Source organism: Pseudopipra pipra, chromosome 5, assembly GCF_036250125.1.
Source record: "Pseudopipra pipra isolate bDixPip1 chromosome 5, bDixPip1.hap1, whole genome shotgun sequence".
Classification (NCBI taxonomy): Eukaryota; Metazoa; Chordata; class Aves; order Passeriformes; family Pipridae; genus Pseudopipra; species Pseudopipra pipra.
In genome coordinates, this window is record NC_087553.1 from 53032815 (window position 1) to 53052702 (window position 19888).

General features: G+C 38.2%; 1 protein-coding gene across 2 annotated transcripts in view; it reads right to left on the reverse strand.

Moving 5' to 3' along the window:
• Nucleotides 1-19888, reverse strand: part of AASS (aminoadipate-semialdehyde synthase) — a 43360-nt gene that overhangs the window by 14629 nt on the left and 8843 nt on the right. The window contains exons 13-23 of one of the 2 annotated variants that reach the window (XM_064656130.1): nucleotides 18392-18513; nucleotides 15486-15615; nucleotides 14512-14622; nucleotides 13119-13227; nucleotides 12547-12687; nucleotides 10684-10851; nucleotides 8333-8428; nucleotides 6368-6483; nucleotides 6102-6190; nucleotides 5607-5783; nucleotides 1499-4138 (exon numbers count right to left, since the gene is read on the reverse strand). In XM_064656130.1, coding sequence (XP_064512200.1) covers nucleotides 4020-4138; nucleotides 5607-5783; nucleotides 6102-6190; nucleotides 6368-6483; nucleotides 8333-8428; nucleotides 10684-10851; nucleotides 12547-12687; nucleotides 13119-13227; nucleotides 14512-14622; nucleotides 15486-15615; nucleotides 18392-18513 — 1378 coding nt within the window. In that variant the 3' untranslated portion in view covers nucleotides 1499-4019. Of the gene's footprint in view, nucleotides 1-1498; nucleotides 4139-5606; nucleotides 5784-6101; nucleotides 6191-6367; nucleotides 6484-8332; nucleotides 8429-10683; nucleotides 10852-12546; nucleotides 12688-13118; nucleotides 13228-14511; nucleotides 14623-15485; nucleotides 15616-18391; nucleotides 18514-19888 lie in introns of those variants that run through there. The other variant, XM_064656131.1, reaches the window with a different exon arrangement.

The following is a 19888-nucleotide window of genomic DNA, read 5'->3' on the forward strand; positions in this document are numbered from 1 at the left end:
TAGCAGTACAACAAATTAGCTAAAGACCTTAGTACGGACTTCGAAGATCAGTTGACAAAACTAGTTAGCAATGTTTATCACAGTGCTTTACCTGGCACAGTTTTTTGCTAAGTGCTAGGACAATGAGTAATTTCAGATGGGTTGAAATTTTCTGTGGTAAACACTTACTCCAAGATGAGTTTAGGAAAGTTAAACTTGTTCCTCTCTCAATTTTTCTGAAGCATAAGCAAAGCAGGGCTGGGGAGAAGAGGAGCAATATTGTGTTGTTGCGGTTAAAAACAGAAACAAAGACACAACTACTAGCTGGGTCTCAAGCCTCTTGGGTTACAGTCTTAGTTTTCACTATTTCCCTGCAGCAAGCCTCAGGTCTGACCATTCACTTCTCACAGGTTTGTGCTTTGTTGGATTAGGATCTTTCAAAGGGACAAGAGGGAAGACAAATCTCTCTCAGAACATTTGACCACGTTATGACTACTCCCTCTGTTTCCAAATTGCACTCTTTCCTTCCAGAGCTAAACCAAGTGGGCAATAAAACCTTTCGGATTATGGAATTCATTTTCTTTTTTCAGGAAAGTCACAACTCTTACACTGTAATTTAGACAGAGTATATTTGAGATGATCTGATTTGCCTTGATAAATTCTGCTGGACACTCGAAGCTAAATTTCTTTTTTTTTCCCCCTCCTCTTCTTAGTTTTCCAGCATAATCAATTATTTGATTGATTTTTTTCCACCTTAAACTATAGCCCATTTTTTTCCACCTTAAACAGCTACTGTGCTATGAGCTTACTCCCTTTGTCTAGCAGTGCCACTTTTGTACTCCAGTCCCTCAAAGGGATATAATTCTCCCCTGTAGGAATATCTGAGGCTGACAGAGTGTGAAACAGAGGCAAGAAAGGCAGCCTGAGTGTAATGGGGCTCGAGCACCTCATCTCAGGAAGAAACTGGGATCTTACACATCATGAAGAGCTGGCACTAGCATAAATTCCAAAATGAAAAAATGACAGACAACCTGTCCCTTGGAGCCTGATGTGAAAAAAGAGCTTAAGAGCCTTTTGGCCCAGGTAGTGATAGCGAAGCCACGTATTCAGCTAAGCAAGGCCCTCAAGCTGAGACAGGCTGTGAGACACCACGCTTTCATGCCTTCCTGGGGTACAGGGAGATATCATACATCTGCTGTTCTGTAGCTTTCCAGTTTAGTAGTTGTCCTTGTGCCCAAGAACAAAACTTACTAAGCAAAATTAATATACTAAGATTATAGCTGAAAATGATGTCTATATACAGGTATACCTATGTATATATGTATATCATTATATAGATGGGGATGCTTAAACAATTCTTGAAGAATCTTCTCCTGTGTGTCTAGCAAGAAGTATGCCAACATATTTCATGCACATAGAAAATGTGTAGACATCCTTTCAATATAACCATCTATGTGAAAAACCAAATCCCATTCATGTACATCTCATTAGACTGTAAAAATGACATGACAACAAAACAGAGGATTTCAAATTTATTTTTCAAGCAATCTTGTGTATTAGATATAATTATCTTTCCAATAATATGCAAAGAGAACTGAGAAGTATAATCTTCATACAAAAAGAAGAAGAATAAATTCATTTAAGTCTAAATGTAGAAAACAAAATGCAGCATTGCACTGGGAAACAGAAATATACTTCGATACAAAATGTTTCAAAAATAGTAGCAGTGTTTCTTGAAGGAAACACTGTAGTGCTCATTCTTTAGTGCTCTAAAAATATTAGATACTTCTAAAATTCCAATTTTCTTCGCATACTGCATTTCCAAGGCAGAAAAGCAAGTACAGTGCATGCACATATACAGAGTCACAACTCCATGGTTGTGTATTTGGGAGCTAAGGGGGGGATCAGAGAATTTTAAAGTAAAATCCTGGTCTCACCAAGCACTGGGCTGGAAGGGACCAGCAGATACAAGTATAACTTTAATCCTTAGCTGTAGGTCTTTAATCTACGTGGAGAAGGAGGAGGCAGCAGAGAGCAGAACATTCACTGCATTCATCCTTAGCCCAGCTGCCTACACCATCCATACAACAGACCAACAACCTGTAAGGTCAGTGAGAAGTGAAGCAACTTTGTGGAGCCAGGATTTCATCCAGTATATGCATGGCACTGTAACAGAATTTCATCTGATATATGCATGGCACTTTAACAGAATCCAAATTTGACATGACAAAAGCATTCAATGGTTCAGTATTCTCTTTGAGAATAATACTTTGCCCTTCATTCTTCCTTCTCCCTTTGGCTCCTTTCACCTAACTATTGCAGCTGCTACTTCATTGCATTTACACAAAGAAAATCCAAATCCTGAGTAGCAAAATTTGGAGATCAAAACTTGAATTATTATTATGGCTGCTTTTCCTACTGTGCAAAACAACACCTGGAATTCCATCACCTCAGAACTGTAATTACAGCACTATGGTTCTCAGGAGGTAAAAGGCTGTGCTTTTATCAGCAAAGTGCGCTTGTGAGCAAAGTTGAAAGCAGACAGCTTCCAGCATCAGTATTCAGCTTTAGAAAAGGGAAGTTCTAGGCAGCTGCACAGGTACCAGTGCAAATACTATCTGCCCCCAGCATTACACCTCACAGATCTAACTGTGAAGTTTAGGCCATGCTTGCATTGCAAGGTGGTGTAGAAATCCCTAAGCAAAAGCCAGAGAAGCAGCCCTGAACTGGAAGAAGGCAACTGCTGCTTTGTTACAGAGAAGCTGCACTTGGGCTAAAGTTCAGTTCTGGACTGATGTGGTTAAACTGCAGCTAGAGGGGGGCTGACACATCTGTGCAGCACAGCACTCAGCAGCAAGTGAGCTGGCCCACCGGCAAACTCCCATCAGTCTAAAGTGGCACTGTACTGAGTAGTATGCATAGGCTCCCAAATGAATACTTGAAAAGCCTGATAGCAGAAGGGCAGAAGCTAACTTAAAATGTGGCAACTTAAAATTCTAAGCCTACTGCATTTCAAAGCTGCATATACTACACAATCTATTCCCTTTGTAACAGTACTTAACCTGGACAAGGCACACAGTGTAAGTGGAAGGACTAAACATCATTTGGAGCAGCTTCTAACACATTAACTGTTGTATTTCTGTATTAACTGTAGAATGCCCTTCCTAGCTGCCTAGCTAAATGTTAATGTGCTCTCTCCACAGCACAAGGCAACACAAAACAGCAGGTATTTCAACATATTGCAACCAGCTTCCACTCTGTAACAGGAAAGGGTATGGGGAGGAAGTTTAAAGCAAACTTCATACACATCTGTGTATGAAACGGCAGGTGCTGCCTTTAGCTTTAAACTCCCTCCCTCCTCCAATTAATTTAAATTTACACTTATTATAAATGGATTAAAAAAAAATATTAAGATCTAGGTTTGAAATATTTAAGAACTGAACATTTTTAAGATTTAACAGGTTCTTATTTGCTAGTAGTGCAGAATTTCTAAACTATTTCTTGCATATTGTTATTGTGAAAATATTCAAAAATCCTATTAAAGGGGAAGGAACAATCAGACTTAAAATTTTAAATATCACTTTCATCTCCATTATTCTGAAAAATTTTTACTACATGAACAAGCAAACTTCATCAATGGAATTCATTAACTAGACTTTTCCACCAGAAGAGAACCCACTAATAGATACTTCTTTCAGCTTAAATTTGTCTTAATAACCCTATACAGCTGGAAGATAAACTATAACAAAAAAAAAAAAGAAAAAACAAACCCAACCCTTCCAAGATATTTTAGAAAAAGATCTAAGGAAAGATCTGATCGATGCTGAAACGCGTAGATGAAAGCTTATCAATTTTCAGAGGAAAATACCAAAATTCATGAGTATCTACAGTTTCTACATCAAAGCAGGTTTTATGGAAGGCAACATCTGTGTATGAAACGGCAGGTGCTGCCTTTAGCTGGTTCAAATTGAGATTCTTAAAGAGGCGGCAGAGGTTGGAACCAAACAAAGCCAAGACCTGGTTAAATCCACTGCTTGCAGTTACTGTTTGATAACACTGTGAGTACTGTACACAATGCCTTCTGCCCGAACACGTTCAAGTATTGGTCCATAAACATTCTTCGTCAAGGGTATAACCATGCCTTTGGCAACTATTTCACCTGAAATAAAGGTAGAAAAAACCCAGTGAGTTAGCCCAGAGTTAGGGCTCTACTAGGTTTACTCAGCAAGGCTTTGGTAACTTCAATGTGGGGCTTCTGAGGGCAAGATCAGGGTTGCTGTGCTGGACTTGGCCAGCTCCAACCGCAGGGCACAGCTGAGCCCCTCAGCCACAGATGAGGTGCCTCAGGGAAAACGTATTTAAGAAAGAGCAAGACACTGAACAGCAGTGAGGAAAGAAGTGTGAGAAACAGCCTTGCAACACCAATGTCAGAGCATGAGTGGGAGGAGGTGCTCCAGACACTGGATCAGAGTGTGATGAAGACTCTGCTGGAGCAGAGGAAAAGTAAGAGCAAGGAGCAGCAGAGAGAAGCAGTTATGGACTGATCACAGGTCCCCATTTCACAGCTCCCTGCACTTCTCAGGAGAGAGGGAAGAAGTTGAGCAGTGAATGGAAAAGTGAATTTGAGCCTGGGAAAAGGAAGTTGTTGTTTTAATTTGTCTCTTTTTTTGCATTATCGAAACCTGTTTAATTGGAAATAAATTTTCTCCCAAGTTGAGCCTGTTTTGCCCATGACAGTAAAGAGTAAGTCATCTCTGTCTTCATCTCAACTTATGAGCTTTTTCATCTTGTTTTCTCCCCATACTGTTGAGAAGGAGGAATGACAGAGTGGCTGAGTCTGGCGGTCAGTCAAGGGGAACCCAAATGCAAAGATTAATATGCAATTATATAAATTTTCATTTTTTTTCTTTTTGCATATATTTAAACATGCAGATCTATCAATCCTGGCATTAGGTTCTCACACAGCATCAGTACTGTATCAAAAATAAGGAAAAAAAGTTTGGAACACATTGTGGCATACACAGCTTGAACTTAATTCATAGAGCTGTGACACAGCAGTTAGGTGAAAAGTATCTAAACCTTAAAAATTTGAGTTGCTGGGACTTTTTAAAATAAGAACAACAACAAAAACCCCATAGTTTTGCTCATTTTGGTTAGCCATGAGAAGAGCAATGTTCTAAAGATTAAATGCAAGCACAGGGAAATAATATTATTTCTTTCAACACAGTAATGACTAGGAAGTTTTCTTGTTTATATATATAAAGCCTCAAATAAGATAAGCCTCAAATTTTGTCAATCCCGAAACTAGGTAGTTTGTTCAGCACAGGTGTATGTTAACCTGTTTCACTGTGGCATAATCAATTGTAATTTATCATGCTAAAGGTTTCCTCTACACCAGTTTAAGATTAAATTGCTTAAAATCTTTATGGATTAAGTAGGAAATTAAGACTTGTCACTGAACAACCAAACATGCAGATTAAAAATTCCTGTAAAGAAGACAGAAAGATTCTGATAAATTTAAAAAAAATATACATGTATACACTTCAGAAACACTATATATCTGCTTTTTACAGCAGAAAGATACAGAGGGTTGCAATACTGTTACTGAAGTCAGAATAGCCACTTACCATCTAGAACCATCTTCGCAGCAATAGCCGTGGGGTATCCTACTGTTTTAGCCATTGCAGAATGTCCTTTGTTATCTCCATAGACAACCAGATCAACAAATTTGTCTTCCAAATGACCAGAAGGATGCCTGAGACCTATTTCATTTCTCATAATAATCATATCTCTCTCTCCAGTACCTAAGAGAAAAGCGCACAAACTGTATTTCAGGTACATCAAGATGAGATTCCTGAGGAGCCAGGCACTACACATGGACAGCATGTGTATCAAGGAAGTGACTGAAGGCAAGGACTATTAAGGAGGACAGAATACTAAGATGAAACTAAAAACGTAACAGGGAAAGAAAAGGATAAATTGGAGAAGTAAAGAACATCACAATACATTAAAAACCCTAACATGAAGGTTTATTGATGAAGGTGAGCAAACTAATCTAACTATGGCTGATAAAAGATATGGACTTGCTCCACTCAAACACATGAGAATAATTTCTCACATACCAAAGGGCAACTTCATCTCCATATGCTTTGCAAGAGCCCCCACAATGGAATCTGCTGCTGGAACTTGTTCATCTCCCAATAAACCTAGCCTGGCAGAAGAAATGAGAAAGGCTTATATCATTGCCTATCAACAGCTTCATCTCAGTTTTATAATTTCCAGCTTGTTCAGCATACCAGTTTAACAGTCTCAACATGAACCAAAATGACTAGAATTGCAAACATTTTATTTTTTTTTAAAACATCAAAAATCACTGGAACATTTTTACCATTCTACTGCCTCCAGCTGACTTTTGTCCTTTTCCAGTTTGCTAAATACAGCTTCTTTAAGAACATGGTGCTCAACAGGAGACTTAATTCCAACCAGTTTGCACATGAGCTCTTTCTGCATTAAAAAAAAAAAAAGAAAAAAGGTTCATGAAGATATTTTTCCCACCCCTTTTCAGTCAAGGTTTTGGGAAACCACTGCTCCACTAAGCTCAGTTAAAATTCAGGACTTCTGACAAGACAGGTTATGTGTAAGGGAAAGTGAGAAAGTGTGAAAATCTTAATCACGGCAGGTGAGAATAGGGCCTATCTTTTTGTAAAACACTTTGTACCCCACCCCTCAGCTGCTTCCCCCTACTTTTTAGTCTTATCAGTTCCTCTGACAGTACAGAAAGAACATAGAAATCTGCATAAACAAGGAACAGTGGGAGGATGTTAGGACGAAAAAGAAGACACCTGGAGACTGCCAGAGTCAGGAACTTAAGGATATGATATCTTTCAGTTGGATTAGAAATGAAAATCGTCCCTCTCAAAATGAAGGAAACAGACTGATGAGATGAACGAGGCTCTGGCAATCCTGGGAGTATTACCAAAGAGCTTTCTTAAGATTTTTTTGCGTATCTGAAGGCCATTACTTAGATGCTAATTATTGCTTCCTTCATTCACAGCAAGACAGATAATAAAGAGAGCTATAAGCAAGATATGAAGCAAGAAAGAACTGCAGTCTCTTTAGAAGCTCAAGTTGGCCTGAGCTTCCCAGGCAGAGGAGATAAAGGGAAACTACCAAAATGTAAAAACCTTGCTAAGACAATGTTTGCAGTGAGAGTAATGAGTTTATAGTTATTTTCACAGATTACATAACACTGTATACTTATTCACTGAGGCTAGAAAGACTAGCCTCAAAATGAACCCTAAAATTCAAACTGGACAAAAATTATCAAAAAAAAAAGTTAATTCTCATATGGCTGTTCAAAAAATCCTTGAGTTTGGGAAAATGAGAACTACTGTAAGTTAGTCAGAGACAAGGAAGACTTTGCCCTCTTGACCTTCTGCTTTCTTGGTTCCGAGAACAGTCAAGACATTCTTAACTGGAAATAATGACATCATCAGAAAAATACTGTGTTGTCCTCAGACCATTACACAGCACAGCACAAGTCATTTTCCAGATTAGTGCTTAAAAAAGCAGAAAGATGAAGGCAGATCTGAATTTTGTTCACCTGAGCAATGAACAGTTATTCTCTCAGGGGCTTGCAAAAGGGAAGACAATTTTTCTCAGAAGGCAGACAAACAGACCTGGTAAGTAATAAGCTCTCTTTACCCCATATTGAAATATGAAATTCCCTGCTTTCTCCACAGAGCCAACCAAAATGTTGATTGTCAAACGTAACAGCAGCACATCAGAGTCAAACGTAACAGCAGCACATCAGAGTCATGCCTTGGCTGCGATAAAGATGAAGGCAACCAAAATCAAGACAGAAAAGCAGCATAACAGAAGACAAAAAAAATGCTGTATGGAGTTTTAACAGAAAAATAATATTTTAATATACTCCTTTATGCACGATCTCTTATTTCTTGATGCCCTAAAACATACTTTTACACTGAAGATCATGTGCCAGTACTGATATGGACACTGCAAACTCACAGCGCTGAGGGCTAGACTCTGAGTAACAGAAAATTTAAGATAATTCATAAAGACATGGCCATGGTTTTGTCTAGCTAAGTCCTGAAAGCCTCCAATGTCAGAGATTCCAAAGTCTCTCAGGGAACCTGTTCCAGCACTATATTACATTCCTGAAGAAATTATTATATTATATTACTGAAGAAAGTCTTCGAATTTCCAGGAACAAAAATCAGAGAAGACCAGGATGCAATACAAGATTCAGAAATGCTAAGTACATCCAAGCCTAGCAGTAAGAAAACTATGGATAAAATAGAGGAAAGAAGGCAGAGTAATCAGAGTAACTTACCCAGGTTAGAGGTGGTGTGGTTGAGCTTAGCAAAGGGTAAGGATCTGGGTTAATTAATCCTAGTTTTACAAAGCCTCCCATAGTTTTGGAGTATCCCTGAAATAAAAAAATAACATCGTTAAATATAATAAACACTCGAAAATGAGGTATTTCTCCTTCGTTTGAATGTAATGATAGACAAAACCATGGCAGTGTTAAGTGTTATTCTCTTGGCAAGTTAGCCACAAAAAGTCAGTGCCAGTGGGGTTACTGCCTCTCCACCCCTTCCCTACTTTTCAATACCCTCTTTAATGACTTATTCTGTCATAAATACTTCCATGGCAAGTACCATTGGTTCCTGAGATCAAAGGGCTCAGCTGGGAGCACTAGTTCAAAGTCCAGCACATCATTATAGGCAGGGTTGTATCAGCCAGCTGGCCCATAAACAAGCTACCAGAGAGCCCAATGCTGAACTCTGCTCACTCCAGTCTTACAACACTGTGATTGTATCACAGATCAAATCAGATATAATGATTTTAAAGATAAGAATCCTGTGTGTTTGTTTCTCTCCTTCAGGAATATCAGAGAGACTACCAGGGCGGCAGTAGAATGGTATTTAAAAGGATTTGACAGCAGTGGAATGATACTGCAAAAGCAGCAATAGGCTGCACAATAAAAGAAGTCTCAATGGATTTCTGCTTACTTTTGTTTGTATCCCCTTAACACTGCCACACCTCTGCTGCATACCTGAAAACACTTACATGCAAGTGACTAGAAACACTAAAAAAGCAGAATGGTGGAAATAAAGCACTCTGAAAGAGGGCTAATTATAATTAGGAGCCACTTCCATCAGCACTAGGTTATCAGCTCAGATGGCCTTGCAGTGAGATCCTTCTGTGTGACACCTGTTTTTAAACTGAGTCCATTATCTTTCTAAACCTATTCTTTAAAAGGCACTTTGAGAGGATGATTGCTTCTGCGCTGAACAGATTGCTTCCTGCTCTGCAGAACAGCAGTATGCGCAAAGGGCCAACAATACCTTCTGCCCTGCTCAGCACTATGTGCTGGGATGCAGGTACCACGCAGGTAGAGGTATGGCAAGCTCTTCCACACACCCCTACCAACATCACCCCAACCCAAAGTGCTTGGGCCTGCTTTGGGCATTAAGAAAGCAGCACAAACAACAGAAACAGCACTCTTGCAGCACATTGACAACCACTCGTCATGTCACTCTGACATTTTTGCAGTTCCTTGTGTTAACACTTTTACAAAAGAAGAAAATTTTACCAGGCACCAAATGGAAGACTAGATACTGTCATATTAAGACTCCATTATGAGATAGATGCCTTCCACATATTTTTAGCTTCTGAACAAGAGATTGTATCTAGACTGACAATAAGAGAGCTAGTGCAATTTGTAACTCTTATTCCGCCACACTGGCCTTACATCTTCTTTTGCTAAGCAAACCTACCTCCCTCCCAGAAATAAAGAAAAAATCCTGTTGTATTGCAACGAAGGAATTATGACAGAAAGGACATACACATTCCTCAGGCCATGGACAAATAACAGTAACTTAAACCTTGGCATAAACCATCATTCCAAAGACATGTTATGACATCCATAAAAGCTTTTTCAAACCTTCAATATGGCTTTAGATTTATTCCTTCATAATGTATATTGACTGACAATATAATTTAAAAAAAGGAAATCTGAAAGAAAAAAGATTCTGTTTTGATTCTGCTTTATGCACCTAACAAATGAAAGAAAAAGAGTCGATCAGCTAGAAGGCAAACACATTTATCTCTTAATATTTTACTTAGCTGGCCAAAACTATAAAGCTTCTGAAATTCAAGATGCCTAGTCACTTAATGAAAAACTTTCTCAGCTTCATGGAAAACCATAATTTTCTATAAGATTTTTACATTATGTTTTTCATGGGAATATAAGCATCAAAACTCTAAGTTCAAATTTTTATCAAATAAAGAGAATAGATCGGTTCTTAAAACCACTTAAACCATCACATAAACCCACCAGAATTACTTAATTTTTTTAAAATCTTCTATTGATCTGACACCAAATACAGAACCAGAATAAAAAAACCCACAGATACAGACTATGCAAAGCCCACTGACCAGTTGCTTAAAATGAGTAAAACTTTTTTTTCTTGTTTGCAACAAATACCTGTTAAATACAGCAAGTAAAGCTATATCAAAAAAAATGAGATACGTGCTTTGAGTTATCTCAATTGGAATAGTGAAGAGCTCATAAATAGCAAGTGCAGAGCTGAGTTTTAAATACACAGTTTTCTTGAAATTACAACATTCATCTCTTGAGGAAAACAATAATTGCTAATAATAACACCAACAACTTACTTTGTATCTTAAGGTGCCTCTCAATAAAGTGCGAGCTGTCTGAATACCATATGGCTCAGCATATTTTGTACTATCTCTGTTAGGAAAACCTTCAAGATTTAATCCTGGGAAAAAATCCATTGGAGTGACAGAATCCAGTAATGCTCCTCCAGCTGGAATATTGATAATCTAAAGTTTTTGAAAGAGTAAATAAGCAAGTATTAATATACTTAATAATTAATATAATATTAAATAATTACTATAATAATAATAACAAGAGTAAATAAGCAAGTATTCTTTTGGGGCACTATTCAATTTATTTCAGAACACAAAAGATAAAGTATGCTCAAAAATAGAAGAAACATGCTTAGTGTTTCAGGTGCAAACAAAGACCCAATCTAAATTGTGAAGGGAGACTCTGCCCCATATGCTCCCTGCTTTTTGGTCAAATCATTTATTATCTTGGGGTTTTTTTATGCAGGAGAAGGCAAATATAAACAGCATGGTGGGGGTAGTTTCTTCTCTTTTTAAAGATTAAAATAAAGATACGAAATTGCTGCCCATGTGTATCTTTACTTGAGGCTACAAAGCACAGAGAGAATACACTATTGAAGGGAAACAAAAAAAGACATTGACTAGGTCTATTATCACTCCCAGCCACAGCCTTGAACCCTGATTCCTTCAAGCAGCTAATGCCCAGATCTGCTGTGCAGCATCAATGAAAACTCATTTTCTGACTTCTGAGCAAAGGGGCAAGGTATACTTCTAGAAGAAATACTAAAGCAATGAAGCCTGTAGCTATGCCAAAAGATCATCTTGTGTTTGCCAGACAAGACAGGTGTGTGAAAGAATCCTACACAATGGTCAGACAGATAACTATTTAGTGGCAAGGAGAAAAAAATTGCAGAATTTACTGACAAGCTTTCCCAGTGCTCTCATTCACATGCATGATCTAATTTTTCCTAGCAATAGGTGAACCAGATCAGAATTAAATCAGAAACATTTTCACATTTTCCATGAAACCCTTTCGTCTTAAACTTTTAACTATGTGTTTTTACTTTTTAAACAATGATCCAATGTACAATCCTTGAATTTCTCCTTTCTTACAGTAGAGCACCAGAATGTCATGATAAAACATCTCAAAAGATTTCTAAGTTTTGCAGATAAAAGAGTTTAGGTAATTAGCTAAACTTTACAGTGGTTATACAAGGCAATATTGCAGTAACTACTCTGAGCAAGTGACAGTAGAAACACAGTACTAGAAACAGGAATTGTGATAATGGTTTGCAATAGCTTTGCACAAATCAGTTACAATCTTTCCATAAAACAGATGCAGTGCCATTTGAGAGGTTGCACAAACAGTAAAACAGATCATATATAAAACACATAAAAAAACACTTCACAAAACCCACTCAGTACTACAGGTTGCACTAAAAGAAAAAGAAATCAAGAATTCTGCTATACACTGCACAATTACAAAATGAAGCTGTTTGGTTTACAAACGTGACTAGATAGAAAAGCAAGTAGAAGGATGCACTCTCACCTTTGTTTCACAGGGCCAAAGACAGGGCAATTAAGTGGCAAAAGCAACACCCAACAGGTCTGGAAGTTGAACCCAGAAAACCAACTCCAATCCAGTGCTTTAGTTATTAGAACACCTTCCCTCCTTGCAATCAGTTTCCATGTAGTAAGTAAGAATTAAGCTGATAGCAGTCAGTCACCATCATTCCCCAAATATGGGACTAAGTCATGTATGCAACTGGCTTAGGCACCTGACTGACACTGGTTTGAAAGTAAATAGCACCTTACAAATTCCAATTCCCTTCTTAGCCCAATACCACCTTCTTTGTCTGGCTTTAAATAAAAATATTCACATTATTTCACCTCTCCATCTTTTAAATATGTGGCAGACTGAACTGTATTCAGCAACACTCCTTGTGGACTCCAGCTGAACTTGTATCTCAGAGGATTGTCAGAGTGCTCCGGAGCTGGCAGGCCACCGCAGAAAGAAGTGTAGGATATAACCTGTCAGATTTATCCACAGGAAAAAAACAGTGAAGACAAGACAGACCAGGATGCAAATGGCACAGAGCTACCCTGTAGAATCCCCATTAGTTCTTAAAATTTCTGTTGACATTATCCCCTAAATGGGCCAAATCAGAAGAATCTACAGTAAAAAGGGGAAAACAAAACAATTTCACTGAGCAACAGTGTCAAGTTGTCCCGCTGCAGACACTGTCCATAAAGGAGAGGAAACCAAAACATACACTGGGGCATGGCCATCTTAGTTGAAAAAGTAAAATGTCCACCATCTGTCACATATCAGTTACACATTAGTATCTACCAAATTCCAAGCACCAGAAAAAGTAAAATGTCCAGAGTCTGTTACACCTCATCTGGGGTTAAAAAACCAACTTTACTAATAGAAATTTGGCAGAACTACCTGCTAACCTTACCGTAGCACCAACTTCTTTTGCCTTGTCAATGCATTCCATTGCCAACATATGGTCAAGACCAGGATCCAAACCCATTTCACTGACAACTGTAATACCAGCAGCTTCTACACTAAAAATAACAGAAACACAGAGCCATCAGAATATTCATTATTACTGGCCTTTTATTCGGTAAATCTGTCCAGCAAAGGCCCAGTGAATCTTCCCCACAGTAAATTCTGGTCTCTATCTGCAGCTTGTGGAAAACAAAAAAACCAAAAGCAGATGTTGAAACCTGAACAATGACAACTGTCTGAGAGCTTTCTAACTTTTGATTCTCTTACTTCACTGCAAGACCTAAGGGCTGGTGGCAAAAGAAATTCCTCACATCCCGCACATCCCGCACTCTCCTGGACAGTGCCATAATGCAGGAAGGTAGTAATGCAGAGGGCAGCACAGAGATAGTCCTAATTGTCCTGAAGAGGTCCTGCAGGTGAGAGGGATTGAAAGGCCTACTTTCCCAAATTAAAAGTATTAGAGTTTTCTTTTTTTTTTTCTAATAGGTGCCGACACTCCCAGAGAAGCTCATTTATCACCACAAACTGAGGATTTATTTTATTTTCAAAATCACTTTGTGTTTTGATAAATGAGAAGTGCCTTTTCTTTTTTTTTTTTTCCTGAAAGCATGCCATGACGTCAGCAAGAAGGGGAGGAGGGCCCCTAAATCTCCCTCCTTGTCTGCAACACTGGTTCTCTACCTGTCTAGCTTTTTCTGTTTTATCTTTTGTAAAGACACAGCATGTACAGTTCTCATCTCACTTGAATGTGCTTCAGATTTTCTGGTAACACGACTGAGAGGAGCACCTAGTGAAGCCCCACGCCAAAACAACTCCCAAGCACATAGTAAGTAGGACAACAGAAACATTACAATAGTTAGAGCTGTCACCAATTTGAGAATAATACAGTGTGCCTATCCAAAAGAAGGGCACGAAGAAGGAGATTACTGTAGATACAATAAGCCAAGAATGAGTTTTTATTAGGGGAAGGCAAAGGATGACAAACAAGCTTGCTGTTAGAATAGGACAGCCCAGCTGCTCAACTTGAACATCAGATGATCCTGACAGGTCTGAGGGGAGAGGAAAAGGAACATTAACATGAAATAAGATGATGCATGCAGGAAAGTACATTTCAGTGTTTAGAGCACTAGTATAATGAGGTTGGGTATGCACTCATTGCTCCTCATTGCCACATGCACCTTTGGGGAAAAGTACTTAGTCTTCCAGCACAGAAAGGAAAGGAGAAAAAAACACAGAAAACACTAATTCACACCAAGCATTGCAGATGTAACAGACTGCAAAATATTCAGAAAATGCTAAAAAAGAAAGCAAAACCGAAGAGATGCTACTGTCACACCTACCTCTCCTGGAGTTCTTTCATAGCTGGTGTTAAGTAGCTGGCTGTTACCAAGTTCACTTTGTTCTCAATACATTTCTTAGCAACAAAAGGATGTGCTGAATAAGGTAGCAAACTACAAATGAAGGAGAATTATGCAACATCAAAATTCAACCAGTTACTTATGCTGTCACTAGAAAGACACTCACAAATGTTTTTTGTATGCCTACAAAAGAGCTCAAGTAATAGCTCAAAAAAACAGTCATACCCTGAGCAGTTTCATACCTACATAACTGAAGTACTACCCTATCAGGCCAGCATTGTTATATGCACTCAGAACAGGGCACCAAATAGTAGGGGAGTCATTCTTGAAACAGTATCTTTTGTCACACTTCTCTGTAAAACGCAAACCACTGACCTCTTTCCAAAGCCACCTTCTAAACAGGTATGGCTGCAAAACCACACCCGTGAAAGCTGGCATTACAAAGCTCTTGGTGAAGTACTTTGTGAAAAGCATGCTCTACATGGAATGAAAACAACACTCATGACATCCACAGCAAAAGAAACAGAAAGGTAAGGACTATGAAGTTATTTCCTTCCCTGTATCAATACCTGGAATTAATTCTTTCTTAATGGGATATTCAGGAGGAATGACCAAGGTGTCAGAATTTTGCCTTCTCTTGTGAACATGCCCATTTGATCCCAGGGACACATATATTTGTGGATGCAACCGGCCCCTCACACAAATGCCTGTGGAAGGGAGTCCACGTAACTAGTGAACACTTCAGAAGAGATGCTGCAGACAAAACCCTTTCTAAAGTCCTGATGCCATGGTACATGAGAAGGCACTGGCCAGTTACAACTACTTATATTTACAAATATGACCCCAGTTCTTGGCCATTAAAAAAAAGTTACTGTATTGATTTAGATCAGTCAACTAGGAGAAAGAAGCAGCATGACTTAGTTTTGAGCCAATCATGTTTTACACAGAATTCGGACCTGATCACGAGGTCATGTTTCTTCACCAGAGAGGACAGCTCTTCCTCGTGCTTAAGGACATCCATATGAACTGAAGTAACACTGCTGTATTTTTTTGTCAGTTGCTCAAGTTGCTCCTTCATGACAGATACTGTTTTAAAAGTAAAATGCATAAACCGTTACCTAAAGACAAAGCTAAGTCCTAAGCACACCCATGTATAATTGCGTTATATTTCCCAAAGACAAACAGTTGCATGGACGTTTTCCTTCACTAATAGTTGAAGAGAAATCAGGCATAAAGCACTTTACTTCCCCTAAATAGTCAATTTTATTATCAATTGCCAGTGTCAAACCAGTTATAACTCAAGAATAAGAATCTACAAGGATTACTTACTCTCAGAAGTAAAGAACCACTCACTGCTAAATTGTGTAATGAGAACAGACTTGCAACTTACTAGCAGCTTTGTTGGAGTACTTGACAAAAGTTTTAGCTGCAGTTTTCCTATCAGCAGACTAAGTCAACACAAATTATTCACACAAAACCAGAAGTTATCTCCCTTCTTTTCCACTTTAATGAAATATTGTATTGCACTGACTCTTGAGGGAAGATTGCAGCAGAAAAATTGTATGCCCAATATGTTTTAAAAGTAAACCATGTTTGGATTAGCATCATCCTGCTGAAAAACAACCATTTTCAATTAGTGTAACAATTTATCCTGAGACCTAAAGTATTTTAGGTCACTATGTAGTACATATTTTTGCCTGGTTCTAAAATAGTTACTTCTCTAACCTGGCCAATTCAATTCAGAGGTGAAGTATTCAATCAGTTTTTGATGGTAGTATCTATTTCTGCAAAAGCTCAGACTACTTCACTGAAAAGCAAGAAGCTGACTAGAAGTCCAGGATGGAAAAAAGCCTAAAGAGGAAAATTTATTTTTCCTTTTCAAGCTCTGTTTGGCTTAAGTGAGACAAGAAAACCTTAGCTGGTTTCAAGGTCTAGATGAACATGCAAGTTCAACACAGCTAACCAACAGATTTAGTAAACAAACACATGCTTAGAAAAACTTAGTCCATCCCTCATTCTACATAGCCATACATTTATAGATAACTATGGTTTAAAAAGAAATCTTTCAAACACTCCTTTTTAATACACTTTAACAGAATTCCTATTTACAATGAAGAACAGTTTAATAGTTTAAAGCAAAAACAATTCACATCATTCACCACTTTTAATGTAACAAAGATAGAAGCATTATGCTTTAGCTTAGGTCAAATATTACTAAAAGGCCCAGATTCAATCTGATTAGTTTTAATATTTCCCTATGGCTTACTCCTACCAATCATGCATACGATAATATTATAACTAAAGGGAATAAATCCAGTGTTTGCCTGCCTTCACTTCCCTACCATTATAAGGAACGCAGAACTGAAAAAGATCCATGATAATGCAGCCAGTATTTGCCACATTTCACTGGTTTCCTGCCCCGTCTCACCACGGCTGCCAACACAAAACAGAGAGAACTCAGCCAGGAATAAGGAGTGGCCAAAGAAGGAAGCAGGTGGGGCACAGGGTTATGGAGAATTAAAAGCATCTGTGCCTCTAAGTTAGGGCCTTATTTCCTTATGACCTTTCCACACTCAATGGGAAATAAAGATTGCTGGATTGTGATTCTCCACACTCTACTAGTAAAATTGTGCTGAGAAAAAGTGCTAGGCAAAATCATCCACAAATTCAAACTAAAAGAAGTTGATTACATGAAGGTTTCCCAATTAAGGTTTCCAACGTTTGGATTTAAAGTGGTGTAGCCTGACAGTAGGAAACCAAATATGGCACTGTGATGTGCATTTTGTGCTTTCTGCACCTACTTGCCTCCTGTCAAATATTAAACAAGTAATATCTTTGTGTCTCTTTCCTTCCGAGTGTGAGCTGTAGAAATTGCATGTTTTTAAGCTACCCAGATAAGAGGCACCTGCTATGTTTGCTCAGTGCTTGGCAAAACACATCTTCCAGTTCACCTAGTTTCCCTTCCTGCTACTGTATTGCAGGAACTAGATGCAGCCTCTGTACTGATGAGGGGATGTTCACTGCACATTGCTGTAATCCTTCCGTGTTCACCACCTCAGGCAGTACTGATAACCAGAGTGCAGCTTTCCTAGAGTTCCCCACTTCTTCCTGGTAAATCTTCTCCCAGGGGTTAAAAGTACTATGGTTATCACCATGAAGGGTACCAAAAGCAGCCAAGTATGAAAATAGCATGAAGGGAAAAAACAAACCAAAGCAACAACAAAAATCAACAGAAATATAACTGTAAGTTTTAAGTGAAACCACTTCCCAGTAAAGTATCTTTCAGGCAATACAGCCTTTGCTTTAAATCTGAAGTCACAGAATCAGGATAGTCAGAGTATGGAAAACAGCTACTGAGATCCCCAGCCTGAAACATGCTACAGATAAAACCAAAACAGAGGAATAAAGAAGCAGGCATGTGGGGCTCATGGGAAGGTCAGAGAAGTTTTACCACCAGGGCACTGGTTATAAAAACAGCAGAGACTTCACTCATACAGATGTCCATAAAAACATTTTCATCATCTTGTTGTTTGAGGCTGAAAACACAGCCAAACACCAGCTGACTTACTAGCTACAAAAACAATCCCAAGCCTCAAATAGGAAAAAATACCTCTAAGTTCCCTACAGATTACACATGCAAACAGTAAATTTTTAACGTGGCTATGTAATTTTCAAATCAATTATATAAACCCAAAATGCTCACAAAGCTACAAAATCCTTTTCTGCTGTGCATAATAACAAAGATTTTCTTTATCTGTTCTCAGTATAGCATCCATTTATTATTTATGAGAAAGGTTCTGCCACATTAGCAGGTTTCAGTAAGACACAATCTTGTAATGAAAATAAACAAATTCTTACGTACCAACTGTGATGCCAATGTTGGAATCTCTAGTGAGATATTCAAGTACAGGGCCAGAAACATAGCCTGATCCAAGCAATAAAACCCTCTTCTTATCACCCATCTTTAGCGACTGAGCCTGTTCCCTAGAAGGTGTTACAGGCAAAATTAAAAACCACACAGAAGGAAACTGTAAGCTGCTAAGGTTAACAGAAGTATATTTTAGTAAGTCTACAAACCAAGAGCTCTACTCAGACCGAGAGTCAAGTTCCTAATTAACTGATCCAGCACCATTTAGTACTGCTTCCATTCTTCTGCTGCGTAACTTCTAATTTATTTTCTCTAACATAAACATGACCGATCCATCAACATCTCTGCTGCTTCTTGAATTGTTAGTGGCTGTTCATCAAAATTTTCCTCAGTTGCATCTTTTCCAATGGCCAAATTCCTGTAACCTGATCACGGGAGGACCACCAAGCTGTCTATGTCATGCTGGGCTGTCAGAAAGGGATTTCAGTCTCTATCTAGCTCCCTTTACATCACAGGTAACTCTTAAAGTACGCAAAACCATTCTGGTGAAAGTGTATTTTGTGTAAGTTATACTAGGCTCATATTAGTCCATCATAGGAACATGATAGTCAATAAAAGTCAAATAAAAGTTAATGCCCAATTAAGAAATCATCATTGCAGACAAGGACTCAGATTTGAAAATCATCATACAGTGTTTCAACCAAACTATTAGTACTCTCATAAATAAATTTAATAGATCTCCTGATGACTTTCAATATAAAATATATTCACAGCAGATTTTGCATTTTATTTGCCAACTAGAATAATTTAATGCTGCAGTTGTTTAAATATGTTCTCAGAAACACATAAATTATAGTTGGAAAACACATTTTGGTTGTTTATAATTATTTTTCCTTTTAGCTTAAATTTGCATTAAGTTGTAAAACTTTCTAATCTATCTAAATTATTACTATGGATTACTGTAAATTTTTACCTTCATAAAAGTTTTACAGATTTTATTCTTTTTATAGAAAGTCAAGTCATGATTTAATACATTCGCAGAAAGTCTTCTAAGCCCATCACCCAAGGACTTTCCTCCTACTACTACCTATTCTAATAGAATATCTTCCACAGCTACACACTCATGGGCAGGGCAAGAGAAAAATACTTCTCTACCCTTTAGAGAGCAGAAGTGGTATGCAGCTTGGAGTGCTGATGAATGGAAGGACTTCCTCTATGAAAGTGAGCTGAATTTTGCAATCAAACTTTTCATATTTATTAAAAACTTTTCCAGTGTCTAGAATGAGGTCACACTTGGACCAAACACAGCATGTCTACTCTAGGACAGTCAAAAATGTGAGCTGCCAAATGACTCATCAATTATGGGAACAGAATCTACATGGGTCCAGAAAAAAAACATTTCAGATTATGCCTATTCTCTATATATGAGTTTAAATAATTCAGTTATGTTGATCTATGAAAAAATAACAGTAATACTGGAGGCCCACACGG